Here is a 15338-nt window from a genome sequence, read left to right on the forward strand (position 1 = left end):
CCTAGTATACCGGGTCTGTCGATGCTCTGTATGCGCTATGCACAGATATTTGGCGTTGTTACTAAGCGTCTAAGTTGCATTGCACACCTCAACATATAGCTCAGCTACAGAAGGCACCTTCTTTTCGCTCCATGTGTTCCCCGCCCCCCTCCCAACATCCCTTGCAAACAAGAAATCTGATCGAAGTCCACTTTCTTCACCGACCTCAGCCGTTACACTTGCACTCCACAATCTCGTTCGCTCTACCGGCCAGCCGCTCCCATCAACTTCTTTCTCTTCAATCTCCACGATGCGCTCGGCTATTATGCGATAGAGACCCGGGTCCCAGAGGCCTTCACGGGGAAGATTTCGAGATAGGAGCGCGATGGCGGCGCGGCGGGTAGATGGGTGGCGGCAGCGGAGGGCGACATAGTACAGGGCGGGGACTAGACAAGTATCGAATGTGAAGTTGGCGGCAGCACCAGAACGCATCCTTTGCTCTTGAGTGGAGCTGGGAGTGTTTACAGTGTTGTTTACGAGGACGTCAGCGTGGTATACGATGGCCTTGAAACTATCGAGATACACATCGAACGACATCTGACTGGCATCGTGTACACACGCAGAAGCAGTATACGTGGTGTAATAACCGATTTTCAACGTACTCATCGCAAGCTTGTCTTCTTCAGAGATAAGCGCAGAACTTTCTTCAAAGGCGACTAAAGCTCTGAACCAGGTCTGGTGGCAGGCCAGAACATGTGTTTGACGCTCAACCTCCGATGGAGATGGTTCAAGGCCTTGGAACAGCTTGATAGCGAAATCGCGCGCAAGAATGATCGAAGCATCTCTCATCTCGCAATATGAGAAGCGCGCCTCGCGTAGATTGTTGAAGGTTTGCAGGTGCAGGTGGTTCAGCAGCGTAGACTCGAGGAAAGCAAATTCCATGTCCACATCTACACCATGTAGTAGTGCGGATATCAGACCCTGTGTGAAGATTGGGACAAGAGTCTTCTCGATCATCTCTAGTGGTCCGCTGATGCCATTGTGTATAATCTTGGTACGGGACTCGCGAAAAAGCGTGTCAACACCATGTGTTCTCCGCAGCTCAGAGACAATGTAAAGTCCGTTTCGCATATGGAGTAGGGCGTTCTGCTTATCGGCTCGCAGAAACTCTATGCAGGCGAAGAGCACGCAGGTCACCAGCCCCGTTTCTGGCGCGTATGATGCTTCGCTCATGCGGGCTACGAGACATCTGATGGCTCTGTTGTAGTGCATCCCAAATTGGCGGCTGGTCTCTACATCTTTCTTTGATGTATCATGACGCGCATCTGCTAGGCTGCCGCGTTGTGTTTGATTTAGATAAGCGAGGGCTATCATCGCGTTACGGACGGAGGATTCGGCTTGTGCCATTTGGAGGACTATGCCACACCAGAAGTCCCCGTCGAATCTGCGGGATAACATTGGTCCGATGTGGTAGTAGTAGAACTCCAGATACTGTGCATTTCCAGATCCGGAAAATGACGAAACCGGGTGCTGAGGCACCCTCGATGGATCCAACGCGAAGCTGATGACTTGAGTCTGGTATCCATGCTTCAGTTGGCTGTACCCGTCGCACTTGCGACCAGTACTAGTGCATCTACTCAGGTAAACATGGCAGTTTTCAAGCCTGCGTGTGAGGGAGCTTGCCTGCTTACTTTAGGCAATAAGGCCGGTCTTCGTCACATTTCACGCGGCGTTTTCTATTGTCGGTTGGTAAAGTCATTGGCAGGTAACTGCGAATCCATCATCTTACTTGCACGTTTTGCATCCAGTTTTTACTTTGGGATTGTATTTCCGAGAATGTTGGCTCGCGCCGGCGACAGTATTCAATGGCATGATGGCTGCATACGATATGATAGACGATCACTGTCATCCGACGGCGGTCAGATATCCAAATATGGTGGAAGTGAGCTTTGAGATGGGCACAGCGCGTTGATGATGATAGCACGGAGATAAAAGGCTCCACAAATCCAGTAGGGCGTCGTATCCGCCGTAAAGAACCCAGGCGCCCTTGACTCACCTCGCACAGAAGAGAACCCGTAACAGCATGCGTCACAATGGATATAAGAATAGACGCTCATCGTATAGGTCCCTCAGGCAAGAAATCTCCTCGAGATCCCGACGTGTTAACAGAGAGAGTATATTGCCATTCCCCGTAAACCCGCATAGCCTAGCGCGTCCCAGTGTGGGGTAGCCATCTCCAACACGGCAACATACCCCTCTAGTCCCTGCAAGAGCCATGACGATATCGCACGCCCTACAAAGAGCCACTTTGTCGAAGTCATTCAAACCGACTTCTCAATCATTCCTCAAACGCCCCCAGATCACTTTATCCCAAAACAGCCAATCATCTTTTCGTTCGCGAAACATGAACACCCTCCAAGAAGCAAGCCGGATATACAAGGCCTTCCAGGAAGGCAGGCCGACATTCGGAGGATGGCAGGTAAGTCATCCTGAAGATGAAACAAAACTTGATGCAGAGAGATTGACGGCGCTTTAGATGCTACCAGGGACAAATCATGCTCGGGCAATCGCCCGTTCAGGCGTTGACTGGATATGTGTCGACACGGAGCACGGCAACATCAACGACAGCCAAATGCACGAAGCAGTCACCGCCATCGCACACGCAGGCGTGAGCCCTCTTGTTCGTATCGCAGCAAATGAACCGTGGATGGTAAAGCGTAAGTAATTCCTTGTCTACACGTCCATCACCCTCAGCATCCCCACGTCACAAACTTACACTTCGCGCAGGCGCTCTCGACAGCGGTGCCCATGGTGTCATAGTCCCTCTAATCTACACAGTCGAAGACGCCAAAAAGCTCGTATCCTCCGCCAAGTTTCCCCCAGAAGGAACCCGGGGTTTCGGCTCCCCCCTCCCCACGCAATGTTTCTCGAATGAACCACTAACTTACTACCTTCGCCACGCGAACAGTACGCTTCTCACAATCGTACAGATAGAAACTGCGTCTGCACTGGCTTCCTGCCGGGAGATTGCCGCTTTACCCGGCGTAGATTGTTTGTTGATCGGGCCGTTTGATCTCGGTAACAACATTGGGCATCCTATTTTGACTTCGACAATGGACAAGGAGTTGGAGGAGGCGATTGAGAGCATCAAAGAAGCGGCGCATGCGGAGGGAAAGAAAGTGGCTATGTATTGTAACTCAGGGGAGGACGCGAGGGGGTATGCAGAGAGGGGATTTGATATGGTCAGTATACTAACAGACCAGATGGGGATTACGGGGGCGTTTGAGAGGAGTCTGGGGGTGGCCAGTGGGAAGGTCGAGGGGAGTGGGGAGAAGGGAGTCAAGGGGTACGATGGAAAATGAAGTTAGTGAGATGTTAAATCATAGGCTCAGGTACGAATTTTCAATGTGATATGGTTCCATATGCAGGTACGATAAGGGGTTTGCGTGAGACGAGTGTATGGGGTCTACAGAGATGTTTTGGGGACTGTGGAAGAGTGACGTCGCGGTCGTTGAACCGAGGTTGCCATGGAGCCGACACATCGCTCATACACCCAATTCTGTGCTATTTGAGCTCCCCTCTCCATGTCTGACGAGTCATCGAATTGCTATAATTGGTATGTATCTAGCACGGCATCGATCTGCTACGTGCTGAGGGCACCTTGAGGAAAACCCGCCAAAGCAAAGACCGGGAAGGCAAAGAGAGGCTTCCAGATTTGCTAACTCATCATCGTTTGGAGTATTCCATATTTCAGGTTGCCATCCATACGCATTGCTTAATGCACCTTCGGCGAACATATTCATCCACGGATGACCTGGAAACTCGTCGATAGGACACATTTTTGAGCCGGATGTCTCACCAGTCAACTTAGCAAATGCTGGACCATTCCAGTTTCTTGCACGCACCAAGGCACACTAAGAAAATTTCCTGACAAGCAAGACGAATCGAATGTGTTGTGTCCGGTCCTTGGCACTGGTCATAGTGTGAGAGTTTGTAAGACGGGAAGCTAGGTATCATTTTACAGCCAAAATCTAATGAGTATTCTACAGCGACACCCATTTCTTCTTCCACTGATCCAGTAGACACCAGATTGCTTTCTTTCGTGTCTTGGTCGTATCACATATCCCCTTACCATACGATCACGACCATTAGCTAACTTTTTCCACTAATGATATACACATTCGAGCTCGCAAAAGCCTTTTCACGATGACGAGTAGGGAACAGGAACGCCCGCCGCGCCGTCAGTTTCTTGACTCGTATCTAGACTCGCATCCCAGGTGATAGGAGGTATGAACTCGTAAAATGACACTGTAAGCACCGCATACGCCTACCACAGTCACCTCCTTGGAGTTGACTTGGTCCTCTTGTTGCGCCTCACAGGCACCATCCTTCCACCCTGCGCAATCTGGCCACTACCATTACTGCGAGACATGGAGCAGGCAGGACGATCATCATCCGAAGACATGGATGCCATAGCGAACGAGTCAGTGTTGTGTCCGTAGTAGAGCAATATGCCAGAGCGCATCTTCTTCACACCAAGGATGCCGATGGCACCGGCCGAGTTGCTGTGCTTGACACTTGGATGCCCTGGCGTAGTATTAGTATGGAGTTGAGTAGACAATACCAAAGCGATTGACGTACCCATGAATTCGTTCTCGATCATTGCTCGGAGAGCCTCATCTTCGGTCACTTCAACGTAGTCGCCGCCGCGGCCTTTCTTCACGCTCTGGTAGAGACGCTCGGCACATACTGTGGCAGCCATGGTGGTTGCCATGTGCTCCCCGGTTCCGCTTGTAACTGTCGCGACGGATGTTTGTTCAGAATCGTCAGGGTCAATGGGGATGACCGCGGCTCCTACGCCGACAAGAGCTGCCGGGCCCACCCGGCCCCGGTACTTCATGCCAATGCCACCGGAAGATGCACCACAAGCAATGTTACCCCAGCTGTCGATTGCGATAGCGCCAACAGTATCGGTAATATGGTCTTCTTCGACCTCATGCGCCGTGTGACTAGATGGCATGGGCGGCAGTGGCGCTGTCTCTTTGACGTGGTTTAGTGGGGTCGATGCAGCAGCGAGCCGCGACTGGACTACATTTTCGTCTGGGGTTTCCGGTAGGCGGATATCGATCGCGTCACGTTGAGCCTTCTCCTTGGGACCGCCCTTTGCTGTCTGCACGCTGGATTCAGAGTCAAAATCCTCTCCAGATCCATCAGCCCACGCTCCACGCGGTTTCGGTACGTATGTTGTGTCGTCGCCCTCCATCTGCGCGTCTTCCATGATGCTTTCATAACCTGCGTCGCGACGATACTCTTTCAGAGTAGGTATCTGTTGCGTGCTGTTGACGAAAGCACTGCGAGAAGCATCAGAAACAGTGATCGGACGAGCCTCGGCAACCAATGGTGCTGTATCGGTCAGGTCGGGTGCGTTGGTCGGCTCATCGCTGACCCAAGAGCTCGAAGACTGCTCTGAAGGAGGAACCGAAGGATCAGAAGACGCGTTCTCACCTTGACCGTACATTGAATCATCCGATAGCGGAGGTGAATGTGATTGCAGCAGAGACGGATATGCCCGTAGCAGGTTCTGAGTGTGCTGTTCGCGCATGCGTTCCTGTGCCCGCTCATCGGCTGGTGCCGTAGTATCCCTGATCTTCCAGCATGATGGACGTGCACCACTCTTCTTGGACTTGCGCTCGGCTGCTCTCAAGTCGGAGCGCCATCGCATCCAACGCTCTTTCGCCGCAGGGGAGATGAGTGCATCATGGGGCAGGATTGGCATACCCATCTCGACAGCGAAGTCAGTGGCGCCCTGAGATACCAAAAGGTTTGGAGGCACTCGACGCAGCGTTAGCGGACTCATGGTATGGTCGTGGACCATTCGTGCTAGGGATATAGGATTCTTGATTTCTGGCGATCATCATCAGTACTAAGCCACAGCTTTGGTCGTCGAACGCTTACGAGCTACAGCCCCAACAGCTCCACTACGCCCAAAATGGTCGACCACGGAAGCATCGCACTCGACGACACCATCCATGGCTAAGTTGCTGCCGTATCCTGCATTGGTGATTTCTCGGTCTTCTAAAGTCTTAACGGCGGCCTCGACAGCATCGAGGGCTGAGCCGCCGTTCTTCAGAATTAACATGGCTAACTGTGCAGCACTACGCATATCAGCACGAGCTAACTTTGCGACATCGTTTGGGACGCATCGGAGCACTCACTCATTGCATGCTTCGAGATGAATCCTCTCATTCTGGTGGCTATGGTAGCCTGCGCCAGCATGAACATATATGCAGCACACATCATCATTCGGCGGACTACGCGAGGCTTTGCGTGTGTGTGTATCAACATGACAGGCTCCGTCTATGGGTGCATAGTGCCGACCTGGAACCGACATGCCTTTGTGTATGGTGAAGTGTCGGCGAAGGTCACGGAAGTGCAGACTGAACGTATCCAGTGCAACACGGTGAGAGATGATGCCGCTCGGATGAGTCTTGGTTGTAGTTCGGGGCTTGACTCAGCACACAATGAGGGTCTGTTGTTGGCACAGAGAACTTTTGGCGATTAGTGAAATGGTCCGGCGTCGCTCCGAAGTGGGCGGTAGTGGTAGGATGTTGTGAATCTGACTGTAAAGACGGTCGTTAAGCGGACACTCGAAACGTAGGGAGATGTAGGGTCGACAGTGAAAACAGGTAATTGCAGGAGAGGCGAGGGTGACTGAGGGAGAAAAGAAGAATGCGGAATTAATGAAGAGGTTGAGCCGATGTAAAGGCGAAGATGTCCTCTGGCGGTGGTGTGAGCAATGAGAGTGGGAGAGAAGCTCGATGAGCGCTGTAGGATCACAGTCAGTGGAGGAAAGGTTAGCAGCGATGTCAGAGGTGCGATGGCGATGGCTCTCTCGTTTGTACCTGCCCAAGGCATGCGATTGCAATGTTAGGCTTACGATTCAAAATTTGTTGGTGCAGCAGGCACACTAGATTGAGGAAGCAGGAGCGACTGTGTTTACGTGTTGAAGAGGACTGCAGTCTTCCCCCGCCATGTGTCCTGCGCCAAGGGCGGAGCGGGGCGGTGCCTGATTCGACTACATGCACCGACCTCCGCCATCACCGCTCTGACGAAGCCACCTCGACACCCAACCCACGCGCCTTTGCTCTCATATCAGGGATCACCTGAGCTGCTTTGTATATTGATTTTTACGCCAAGCAGCAGCAACCATGGCGTCCCAAACCCCCGCCGTTGTCATGGACAAGTAAGCTAACAGCTGCCGATGGGCACCCACGTTGCGATTGAGTACTGACACTGGCTGCAGCGGTACGGGATACTCGAAGCTCGGTACGCTCAACGACTCAATTCGATGCATCAGCTCTTAATAACAACGCACCAGGTTTCGCCGGCAACGACTCCCCCTCCTTCGTCTTTCCCACTGCGATAGCTACCAAAGGTCCAACAGGCGGTAGCGGCGGATCAGGCTCTGGACGTCCAGCCGTTGCGAACAAGCCCTCATACCTGACTGGTGGAGCTGGGCCCGGTGGTCATCTGTCTGGAAAGCGCGGCACCGAGGACCTCGACTTCTTCATCGGCGACGAAGCTCTGGCCGCAGCTGGAGGCGCGGGCTATGGCATCAACTACCCGATCAGGCATGGTCAGATAGACAACTGGGTATGGAGAAGCCTGCAAATGGACATGAGGGTATACTGATGGCATGCAGGACCTTATGGAACGCTTCTGGTCCAACTCGATATTCAAGTACCTGAGAGTGGAGCCTGAAGACCACCACTTCCTCCTCACCGAGCCCGTACGCTGTGCTTCTACCACGATTAGAAAGACGACACTGACAGCCCATAGCCACTGAACCCCCCAGAGAACCGCGAAGCTACTGCTGAAATCATGTTCGAGTCCTTCAACGTTGCTGGTCTCTACATCGCCGTACAAGCTGTGCTCGCCCTGGCCGCGTCATGGACCAGCTCCAAGGTACAGGACCGATCCCTCACCGGTACTGTCATCGACTCAGGTGCTGGTGTCACTCACGTTATTCCCGTCGCCGAAGGTTACGTCATTGGCTCCTCCATCAAGAGTGTCCCCATCGCTGGTCGCGACATTACCAACTTCGTACAATCGCTGCTCCGAGAACGCGGCGAGCCCGACTCCTCCCTTCAGACTGCCGAGCGCATCAAGGAGGAATACTGCTACGTGTGTCCCGATATCGTCAAGGAGTTCGCACGCTTCGACCGCGAGTCAGACGACCGATTCAAGAAGCACACCGTCAACTACCCCAACGGCAAGACCACAACCGTCGATGTCGGCTACGAACGTTTCCTTGCGCCAGAGATCTTCTTCAACCCCGAAATCTATTCCTCCGATTTCCTCACCCCGCTCCCCACCATTGTCGACACCGTCATTCAATCCTCCCCCATCGATGTACGCAGAGGGCTCTACAAGAACATTGTGCTATCAGGTGGTTCAACACTATACAAGGACTTTGGTCGACGCCTGCAGCGTGACATCAGGCACATGGTTGATGCGAGGATCAAGGCATCAGAGGCGCGAAGCGGAGGTGCAAAGAGTGGCGGTCTGGACGTACAAGTCATTACGCATAAGAGACAAAGACACGGCCCGTGGTTCGGAGGTAGCTTGCTCGGTCAGACACCCGAGTTCAAGAGTTACTGCCACACCAAGGCCGAGTACGATGAGATTGGTCCCAGCATTGTCCGAAGGTTCGCGCTGCTGGGTGGGCCTGGAAGCACGTAGACGGCGAGATAAGTATCGTGAGAAACGTGCGTAAATGTTGGCATGGTTTTGAGCGAGCATGAGATGTACAGCAAAAATCTTTGACAATGAAAATACTCTCAACAAACTCGTGGAATCAATGTGCTCACCACCATTCACTAACCATACAACGAGGAATTTCCGTCATCATTCTCACGCCTCTCCATTCTGCGCAGCATTCTCCTTCCTCCTCAACACAGCCACACCCTCCACATGCCCCGTCTGCGGGAAAAAGTCAAACCCCCTCAAACTCTCAATCTCATAACACCCCTCGCCTTTCCCAAACCCGCCATCAACACCCGTCATCCCGCCTACTAGCACGCCCACATCCCTCGCCTGAGTATGCACATTACAACTCACATACACCACTCTTGCGGGTCCATACTGCACCAGCTGCCGCAAGAAGGATTCATCGCAGCCTTTCCTGGGCGGATCTAGCATGACGACCGTTTCGTCGGCGGGAGACTCGATGGAAGCGAAGAGACGGGCTGCGTCAGCGGCGATGAAGCGTGTGGAGGATTCTGGAAGGTTGTTCAAGCGCGCGTTTGTAGATGCGGAGGTTATGCTAGCGGGAGATATGTCGATGCCGAGGGAGGACTTGAAGAGGGAAGAGAGGGTGATGGTGAAGAGGCCGGAACCGGAGTATGCGTCGATCAGGTGGGTGATTTTATGATTGGGCGCTGATGTAGAGGAAGGTAGGATATTCTCGCGTATGTATTGTGTGAAGACAGGGAGGATGGAGTTGTTGTTCTGGAAAAAGGAACCAGCTGGGTTGACAAACTGGAAGTCGGAGATGTACTCTGTAGATTTGGCGTTGGGATCTGTTATACATGTTTTGCGGTGGATGTGCTCGCCTCTGTCTTCGATTACAGCATCTGAGTCTGTTTCTTTCGTGACATCATATTCATTTTTAGGAATACGCTTTGTGTCTTCGCGCAGCAGAAGCGTAGCGCCTTTGTGGTAGGTGGATATAGTGTCTGCGACGCGTTTTCGCTCTCGCTTGTTGCCTGCGCGGACGGCGTCTGTGCCAATGGGACAGTCTTCTATGTCAATCGTTGTACGTGTTCCTTTTTTCATGAAGCCAATGGGGGGTATTTCTTTAAATGTTCGCTTGATGCCATTTCGACCGTCACTTCGACGGGCGTCTGGAGGGCCGTCGAAATGAGGGGTTAGTTTTGTGCGATATCCGTACTGCAGTGGTGAACCAATTGTGTCGCCGATGGTGGGAATGAGCTCGGGTGGGAGGTTGGAGAAGTTCTTGTATGCCTTTTCGACAATGGTCTTTTTGTGTTGAAGTTGGAAGTCGTAGGGTAGCATTTGGAACTGACAGCCTGAGCAACTGGCGAAGTAGGGACATTTTACAAGAGAGTCATTGCGGTGATTTGAAGGCGTGATGACATTGACGAAGTCGGCCATGGAGTACTTTTCTTTCTCAAAGTGTTTGTGCGGTCGTGCTGTCACAATGTCTCCAGGTGCGCTAAAAGGCACGACATAGACTTGGTCCGAGTCGGAGTTTTGCTGGAAACCTAGGCCATCGCCAGTGGAAGATATCTCCTTGATCTCGACTGTGATCTCTTTGAACTTCTCTGGCAGTATTGTCGAGCCTTCCTTTCCTTCTCTTTGAAAATTAAGATTTTTGATAAGCGCAGTAACATCTTGCAATAAAACTTCCTCATTGGTGCCGTTCGTTTTTAAGATTTTACTCTGCTCAGCATGACCGTTCTTCATGCGCTTGTTCTTGAACCTGTAATTGCCTCGTGGTCCTTCCTCGCTCCGTAAAGGTGTCTCTGCATATCTTTTTGCGCCATTGCTTTCAATAGGCGCAACATTGTCGGCGGACGAAGCCATATTGTACCTAGCAGTTTGAGAATAGCGGCTACTGGCCAGCAGTGTCCGAAGCGGTCGAGTAAAGATCCGAGAGTACATGCAGCGTACGTGGAATGGAGAAAAGAGAAAGTTGAGTTAGTCACGGGAAGGGGAAGGCGGCGATTGGCTGGAGCGATTACTGCCATCCCGCTTAGTCACCTTTGAACTTTCCGAACTTCACTTTGACCATCACGCCGCCGCGCAGGCCACCCGCTATTACCGCCGTCCCGCGCTCAATTGGCCCTCAGTCGGAGGTTGAAGGGCAAAAATGAGCGTCTGCCGCCCCGCAAGATGTCTCTTCACCAAAGCAGCATCGACGACTCTTCCTAAACCACCTCCGCAACGCACTTTCCATGCTTCCGCACCCAGACAAGCCCGCAAGAAGAGACCACATTACCCGTCAATAAAAGCCGACGACCTCAAGCTCCTCAACCAAGCGGCGGAAGCAGAATACCCAAAGTACGATACCGCAGAGACGACGCTCCTTGAGAAAAAATACACCCCCTCGCAAATCGCCGCCATCAAAGCCGCAGAGTCTACAATCGACGCACGAGATGTCCTCACACAGGGCCAGCGAAGAACAGACCCATGGCGTCTCAACTACGAAGACGACCTCGCACAGGTAGACCCAGTAACAGACCGACCTGAGCGTCTGACCGGCGACGACATTGAAGGCTCCAAAACCTTCCGCATCGCCAACGAAGTCGAGCGCGACCAAAACATAACCCGGTTAGCAACGGAAAACCTCGCCAAAATGTATCCCAACGGCATACCAGAAGGCGAAACCGACGAGGCTTTGCAAAGCGCTATGGATGCAGCTGTCACGCAAGCCACGCTGGACCCACGTGCAACCTACACATCGAAGAACCCCGCCGCTTTGCAAGCCTTGGGAGACGAGCGCCACTCCGTCATCGCACCCGACCTCCCCCGTGTCGAAAGCCGCATGGCCCGCCAAACACGCCGCCTCAAGACCGAAGAGGAAGAGGACCCCCGGCAAAAACGCCTCCTGCAATACCTAGGCTGGGACAAGCAAAAATTGCGCCAGATCCGTGTCAAGACTTTGGTTGTCCACGGCGTCACGAACCAGACACGTATGGGCAAGATAAGAAGTCTGTACTACCTTACCATAGCGGGAAACCAAGATGGTCTATTAGGTGTCGGCGAGGGTAAATCCGTAGAACCGGAAGAAGGACGCAAGCAGAGTGTCATGAGCGCGATACGAAACATGCGTCCAGTTCCACGCTACGAGAACAGGACGACATTTGGAGACTTGGAGACCAAGGTGGGCGCTACTCGCGTCCAGCTCTTTTCCAGACCGCCAGGTAAGATAAAACCTCCTCATACTACCCATCACTCCAGTAAACTCTCCGGTTGCAATGCTAACTCGAATGCTCATAGGTTTCGGTCTCCGCGTCCAACATCTCATCTTCGAGCTCGCACGTGCAGCCGGCCTCCAAGACTTGTCTGCAAAAACCCCTCGTTCGAGGAACAAGATGAACGTGATCAAGGCGACATGGGAGGCGCTTACAAGTCAGAAGTTACCAGACGAGATTGCGAGGGCGAGAGGTAAGAAGTTGGTAGATGTTAGGAAGGTCTACTATGGAGGATCTATTCACTAGAATTCAATGCAGCAGAGTTGGATTTTGTGACTGGTTGTTCTGTTAGATATGGACAGGGTATGACTGAGATGTATCATATGCATGGTATGAAGTTGGGTGGAAAGGCTCATAGAGAGCTTGTGTAGATATCTTGTATCATATCACGTCATCTTGCATGTGTCCATGTCTGCTTGATGCGCGAGCGCTCTCTATTCTCTCTTACTGTCTTGCTCTCTAGTGGGGTATCATAGTCTCAGACTCTTTTATGCTAACGTTGTTTGGACGCACCATGCTCACTCCGACATTATGTCATATCCATCTATTCGTTTATCGTCCATGCCACTTCTCTCTTCCTTCTTCAGTCTCTTAACTCAGTGTTGTCATCACCAGCGTTACTGCCCCCCTCGGTGTCAATCTGCTGATTCAACACAATACTGTAAACACTAGCTTTCAACAGCGTAAACACCAAACTAGTTTTCCGCTCCAGGCCGCGCAGTCCGTCCAGTATAGCAGCGCTGGGGTTGTTCGACAGGTCTAGCAGGAGGGAGGAGAGCTACTCTGAGCGTTAGTGAGAATCAGAGGAAACGACTGACACGACTTAGCATCTTCAGTCGGTGGAAAAGGCAAAGACGAACAGTATTTAAGTTTCCCAACAACCGCGCATATTCATCCAAGACTTCTTGTTCGAGCGGCGTGAGAGTCTCCTCCCCGTCCGACATCTGGCTTGCTCCAAAGTTCTGCTCTCCTGCTGCTGCTGCTTCCGAAGCCATGGTTCTTCTGTACTCTTTGTGTCTTGTTCACAGATTCGATCGGGAGTTGTTTCGTTGACGCGCTTGTACGTGGGGAATCGGGGATCGCGTAGTCTGTAGTCGATGGAAGAGCGGCGGCGGCGGGGTGAGGTGACCTCGAGACTTTGTTGAATGCGTTTTCGTTTGTGCGCACAAGAGACAAAAGTACGCAGTACTGCCCTACTTGTTTATAGTAATTAATTTGTGGCTAGGTCTCGCGAGTTCTCACAGTCGGTAAGTAGGTTGAAGCGCAGCAACTGTTGTTGCCATCGCGTTGTTTACAATAAGCAAGAGGTCGTCGCGTCTTCCCCGCAAAATCCGCCTTACTTAATGCGCTTCTCACTCTAAACTTATTTTATGTCAGAACGCAGCCCTGCAACACTACGCTATGCAACCAAAAAGATGCGTACAATCAGTGAACTACTGAGATATGGTGCAGGGTAGTGTACATTGTCAGCCAGGCCTGACAGCACATACCTACTTCAATGTAAGTACAAAGTGAATAAGTTATCAAAGCTCATATCATGTAATTTTTCAGTTATTGATTTAGTTGTTTTTAAGAAAAAGACAGATCATGAAAGATCTACTCAGAACGTGTGGATGTAATTCTTTCTAAATCCTAATTGCTCTAGAATCCCAGGCGTGTTTCGTTTGCCTACTAAAAACATCTCCATACTTGGAGGCCCACATACGAAAACATGGTTCTCTTGGTCTCTGTGAGGTAATATGGTTTCCAAAAATTCCTTGTCGATGTGTCCCTGACGAGTGGTTGAGCCTTCTATCAGGTGGCTAACAGTGTAGAAGGCTTTCACACGGGCAGGGTAATCTTTCGCGACCTGGTCCAACTCCGACTTGAGTAGCAGACCATCGTTATCTTTACTGCCTAGGATAAGAGTGGTAGACGTCTTATCCTCTGGGTTCCGCAGGATGCCTTGCATCAATTGGAACACAGGGGTTATACCCGAGCCACCGGCAATCAAAATGACATGTGAAGTCAAGTTAGGCTTCCAAGAAAACCCCGGAATTGCCGCTACCACAAAGAGTTTCTCACCTACAGCTAAAGAATGTAAGTGTGTGCTTTGTTTCCCGCCTGGATAGCGCTTGACCAGTAAATCGACAACACCGGGATTATCTTCCAGGATCAGCATATAGAGTGGAGTTGCATGCGGTACTACAAACCTGGAGAGGTGATGGGAGTGTATGGTCGTATGACTGGCAGCCAGCAACTTTTCGGTAATGATGCAACCAACAGGGAAGCTGTATGAAAGTTAGCAAGCCCATAAGATGAACCAGAATATTACTTCGGCTTACAGGTCAAAGCAAGCCCACTAGATACTTGTTGACTTGGTAATGCAAAGCGAAGGCGCTTCGTGTCACGATTGACCACCTCGCTTGCTGCGAGAGTTAACCAAGTGAAGGCAGGTGCATTAGAACCGCTAGAGAAATTCCGAGCCCTTATCTTGGATGCAACGGCTAGGCCAACGCCGCTGGCAGCAAGAAGAGTTATGACAGAAGTGGTGCTGGCTCGTCGGATCACCATTGGAAAAGCCATACTGAACCATTGAACGCATGGATGTAAAGTAGAACGACAAAGATTCTATTCGGGAAACGAGCGGACAGAAGCCTATATACTGTAAAGAACATATTCGAGACAGTATGCGTCAACACACACACACAACAGAAGGGCTAAATTCAATACAGCAAAGTGCTCATGTTTCGTAGTGAGCGCAGCTCGTATGTGGCAGGACTTCGAATAAAAGTTCATCCAGCGGATCTTACCAGGGGCGGTATCTTCCAGTTCTAGGGCCCTTCAGTCCTCCGACTCTCCGACTCTCGGGCTTTCCGGACCTCTGGCTCTCCGAATCTTCATCTTTCTGAACCTCTAATTCTTCAATTCTCTATCCATACCGTGCGTGATACTTAGAACGGTTAAATCAGGGCTTTAGTGCTACGTTACGTTACAGAACTTAAATTTTCTCATCAATAGTGGCCCAACAACCTGCATACTAAGAATAGCTAGACCTCGATTTCAACACGCAATAGCTCTACTACTCTACTCCCGTACGAACATGTAGCTTGTGTTACGCATGGGCATAATAACGATACGGTTACGGTAGTGGGTCGGACTATATAAGTGCCGATGGATAAGCTTGTTGATTTTCAAAGAACCTTTCCAAGTTTTTAACACAATTGTCTTCATCTTCTCTCCCAGTGAACATGAATTTACTAGATCAGTCTCTCAACCGCCAAGTGTCTAAGGGGGCCTTAGTCGTGCAAGCAGTCGGGATCACAGCGAGCGCGTACCTCTTCGGTCAGTCGAAAATATTCTTTATTCTTGGGAAATTGC

At 51.4% G+C, this 15338-nt stretch overlaps 8 protein-coding genes across 8 annotated transcripts; 3 read left to right on the top strand and 5 right to left on the bottom strand.

Moving 5' to 3' along the window:
• Window positions 1-69: 69 nt before the first annotated feature.
• Window positions 70-1851, bottom strand: J4E82_004480 (uncharacterized protein; the record flags this gene model as incomplete). Its single annotated transcript, XM_051730759.1, has 3 exons — window positions 70-1612; window positions 1671-1715; window positions 1769-1851. The coding sequence occupies 3 exons, from the start codon at window positions 1849-1851 to the stop codon at window positions 70-72; spliced, it is 1671 nt and encodes a 556-aa protein (XP_051589515.1).
• Window positions 1852-2383: 532 nt separating this feature from the next.
• Window positions 2384-3341, top strand: J4E82_004481 (uncharacterized protein; the record flags this gene model as incomplete). Its single annotated transcript, XM_051730760.1, has 3 exons — window positions 2384-2458; window positions 2516-2696; window positions 2767-3341. The coding sequence occupies 3 exons, from the start codon at window positions 2384-2386 to the stop codon at window positions 3339-3341; spliced, it is 831 nt and encodes a 276-aa protein (XP_051589516.1).
• A 974-nt stretch (window positions 3342-4315) lies between these two features.
• J4E82_004482 (uncharacterized protein) lies at window positions 4316-6118 on the bottom strand (the record flags this gene model as incomplete). The annotated part of the gene is made up of 3 exons (XM_051730761.1): window positions 4316-4566; window positions 4621-5883; window positions 5935-6118. The coding sequence occupies 3 exons, from the start codon at window positions 6116-6118 to the stop codon at window positions 4316-4318; spliced, it is 1698 nt and encodes a 565-aa protein (XP_051589517.1).
• Window positions 6119-7187: 1069 nt separating this feature from the next.
• On the top strand, window positions 7188-8721 carry ARP3 (Arp2/3 complex subunit, actin nucleation center; the record flags this gene model as incomplete). Its single annotated transcript, XM_051730762.1, has 5 exons — window positions 7188-7222; window positions 7283-7305; window positions 7358-7632; window positions 7682-7768; window positions 7819-8721. 5 exons carry the CDS (start codon window positions 7188-7190, stop codon window positions 8719-8721), a joined length of 1323 nt encoding a protein of 440 aa, XP_051589518.1.
• A 171-nt stretch (window positions 8722-8892) lies between these two features.
• J4E82_004484 (uncharacterized protein) lies at window positions 8893-10587 on the bottom strand (the record flags this gene model as incomplete). Its single annotated transcript, XM_051730763.1, has 1 exon — window positions 8893-10587. One exon carries the CDS (start codon window positions 10585-10587, stop codon window positions 8893-8895), a length of 1695 nt encoding a protein of 564 aa, XP_051589519.1.
• Window positions 10588-10873: 286 nt separating this feature from the next.
• J4E82_004485 (uncharacterized protein) lies at window positions 10874-12224 on the top strand (the record flags this gene model as incomplete). The annotated part of the gene is made up of 2 exons (XM_051730764.1): window positions 10874-11927; window positions 12004-12224. 2 exons carry the CDS (start codon window positions 10874-10876, stop codon window positions 12222-12224), a joined length of 1275 nt encoding a protein of 424 aa, XP_051589520.1.
• Window positions 12225-12561: 337 nt separating this feature from the next.
• Window positions 12562-12973, bottom strand: J4E82_004486 (uncharacterized protein; the record flags this gene model as incomplete). Its single annotated transcript, XM_051730765.1, has 2 exons — window positions 12562-12756; window positions 12839-12973. The coding sequence occupies 2 exons, from the start codon at window positions 12971-12973 to the stop codon at window positions 12562-12564; spliced, it is 330 nt and encodes a 109-aa protein (XP_051589521.1).
• A 605-nt stretch (window positions 12974-13578) lies between these two features.
• J4E82_004487 (uncharacterized protein) lies at window positions 13579-14543 on the bottom strand (the record flags this gene model as incomplete). Its single annotated transcript, XM_051730766.1, has 3 exons — window positions 13579-14123; window positions 14171-14248; window positions 14303-14543. The coding sequence occupies 3 exons, from the start codon at window positions 14541-14543 to the stop codon at window positions 13579-13581; spliced, it is 864 nt and encodes a 287-aa protein (XP_051589522.1).
• Between the last annotated feature and the right edge of the window lie 795 nt (window positions 14544-15338).

Source organism: Alternaria postmessia (genome assembly GCF_024291825.1).
Source record: "Alternaria postmessia strain BMP 2775 chromosome Unknown scaffold_21, whole genome shotgun sequence".
NCBI classification, from domain to species: domain Eukaryota; kingdom Fungi; phylum Ascomycota; class Dothideomycetes; order Pleosporales; family Pleosporaceae; genus Alternaria; species Alternaria postmessia.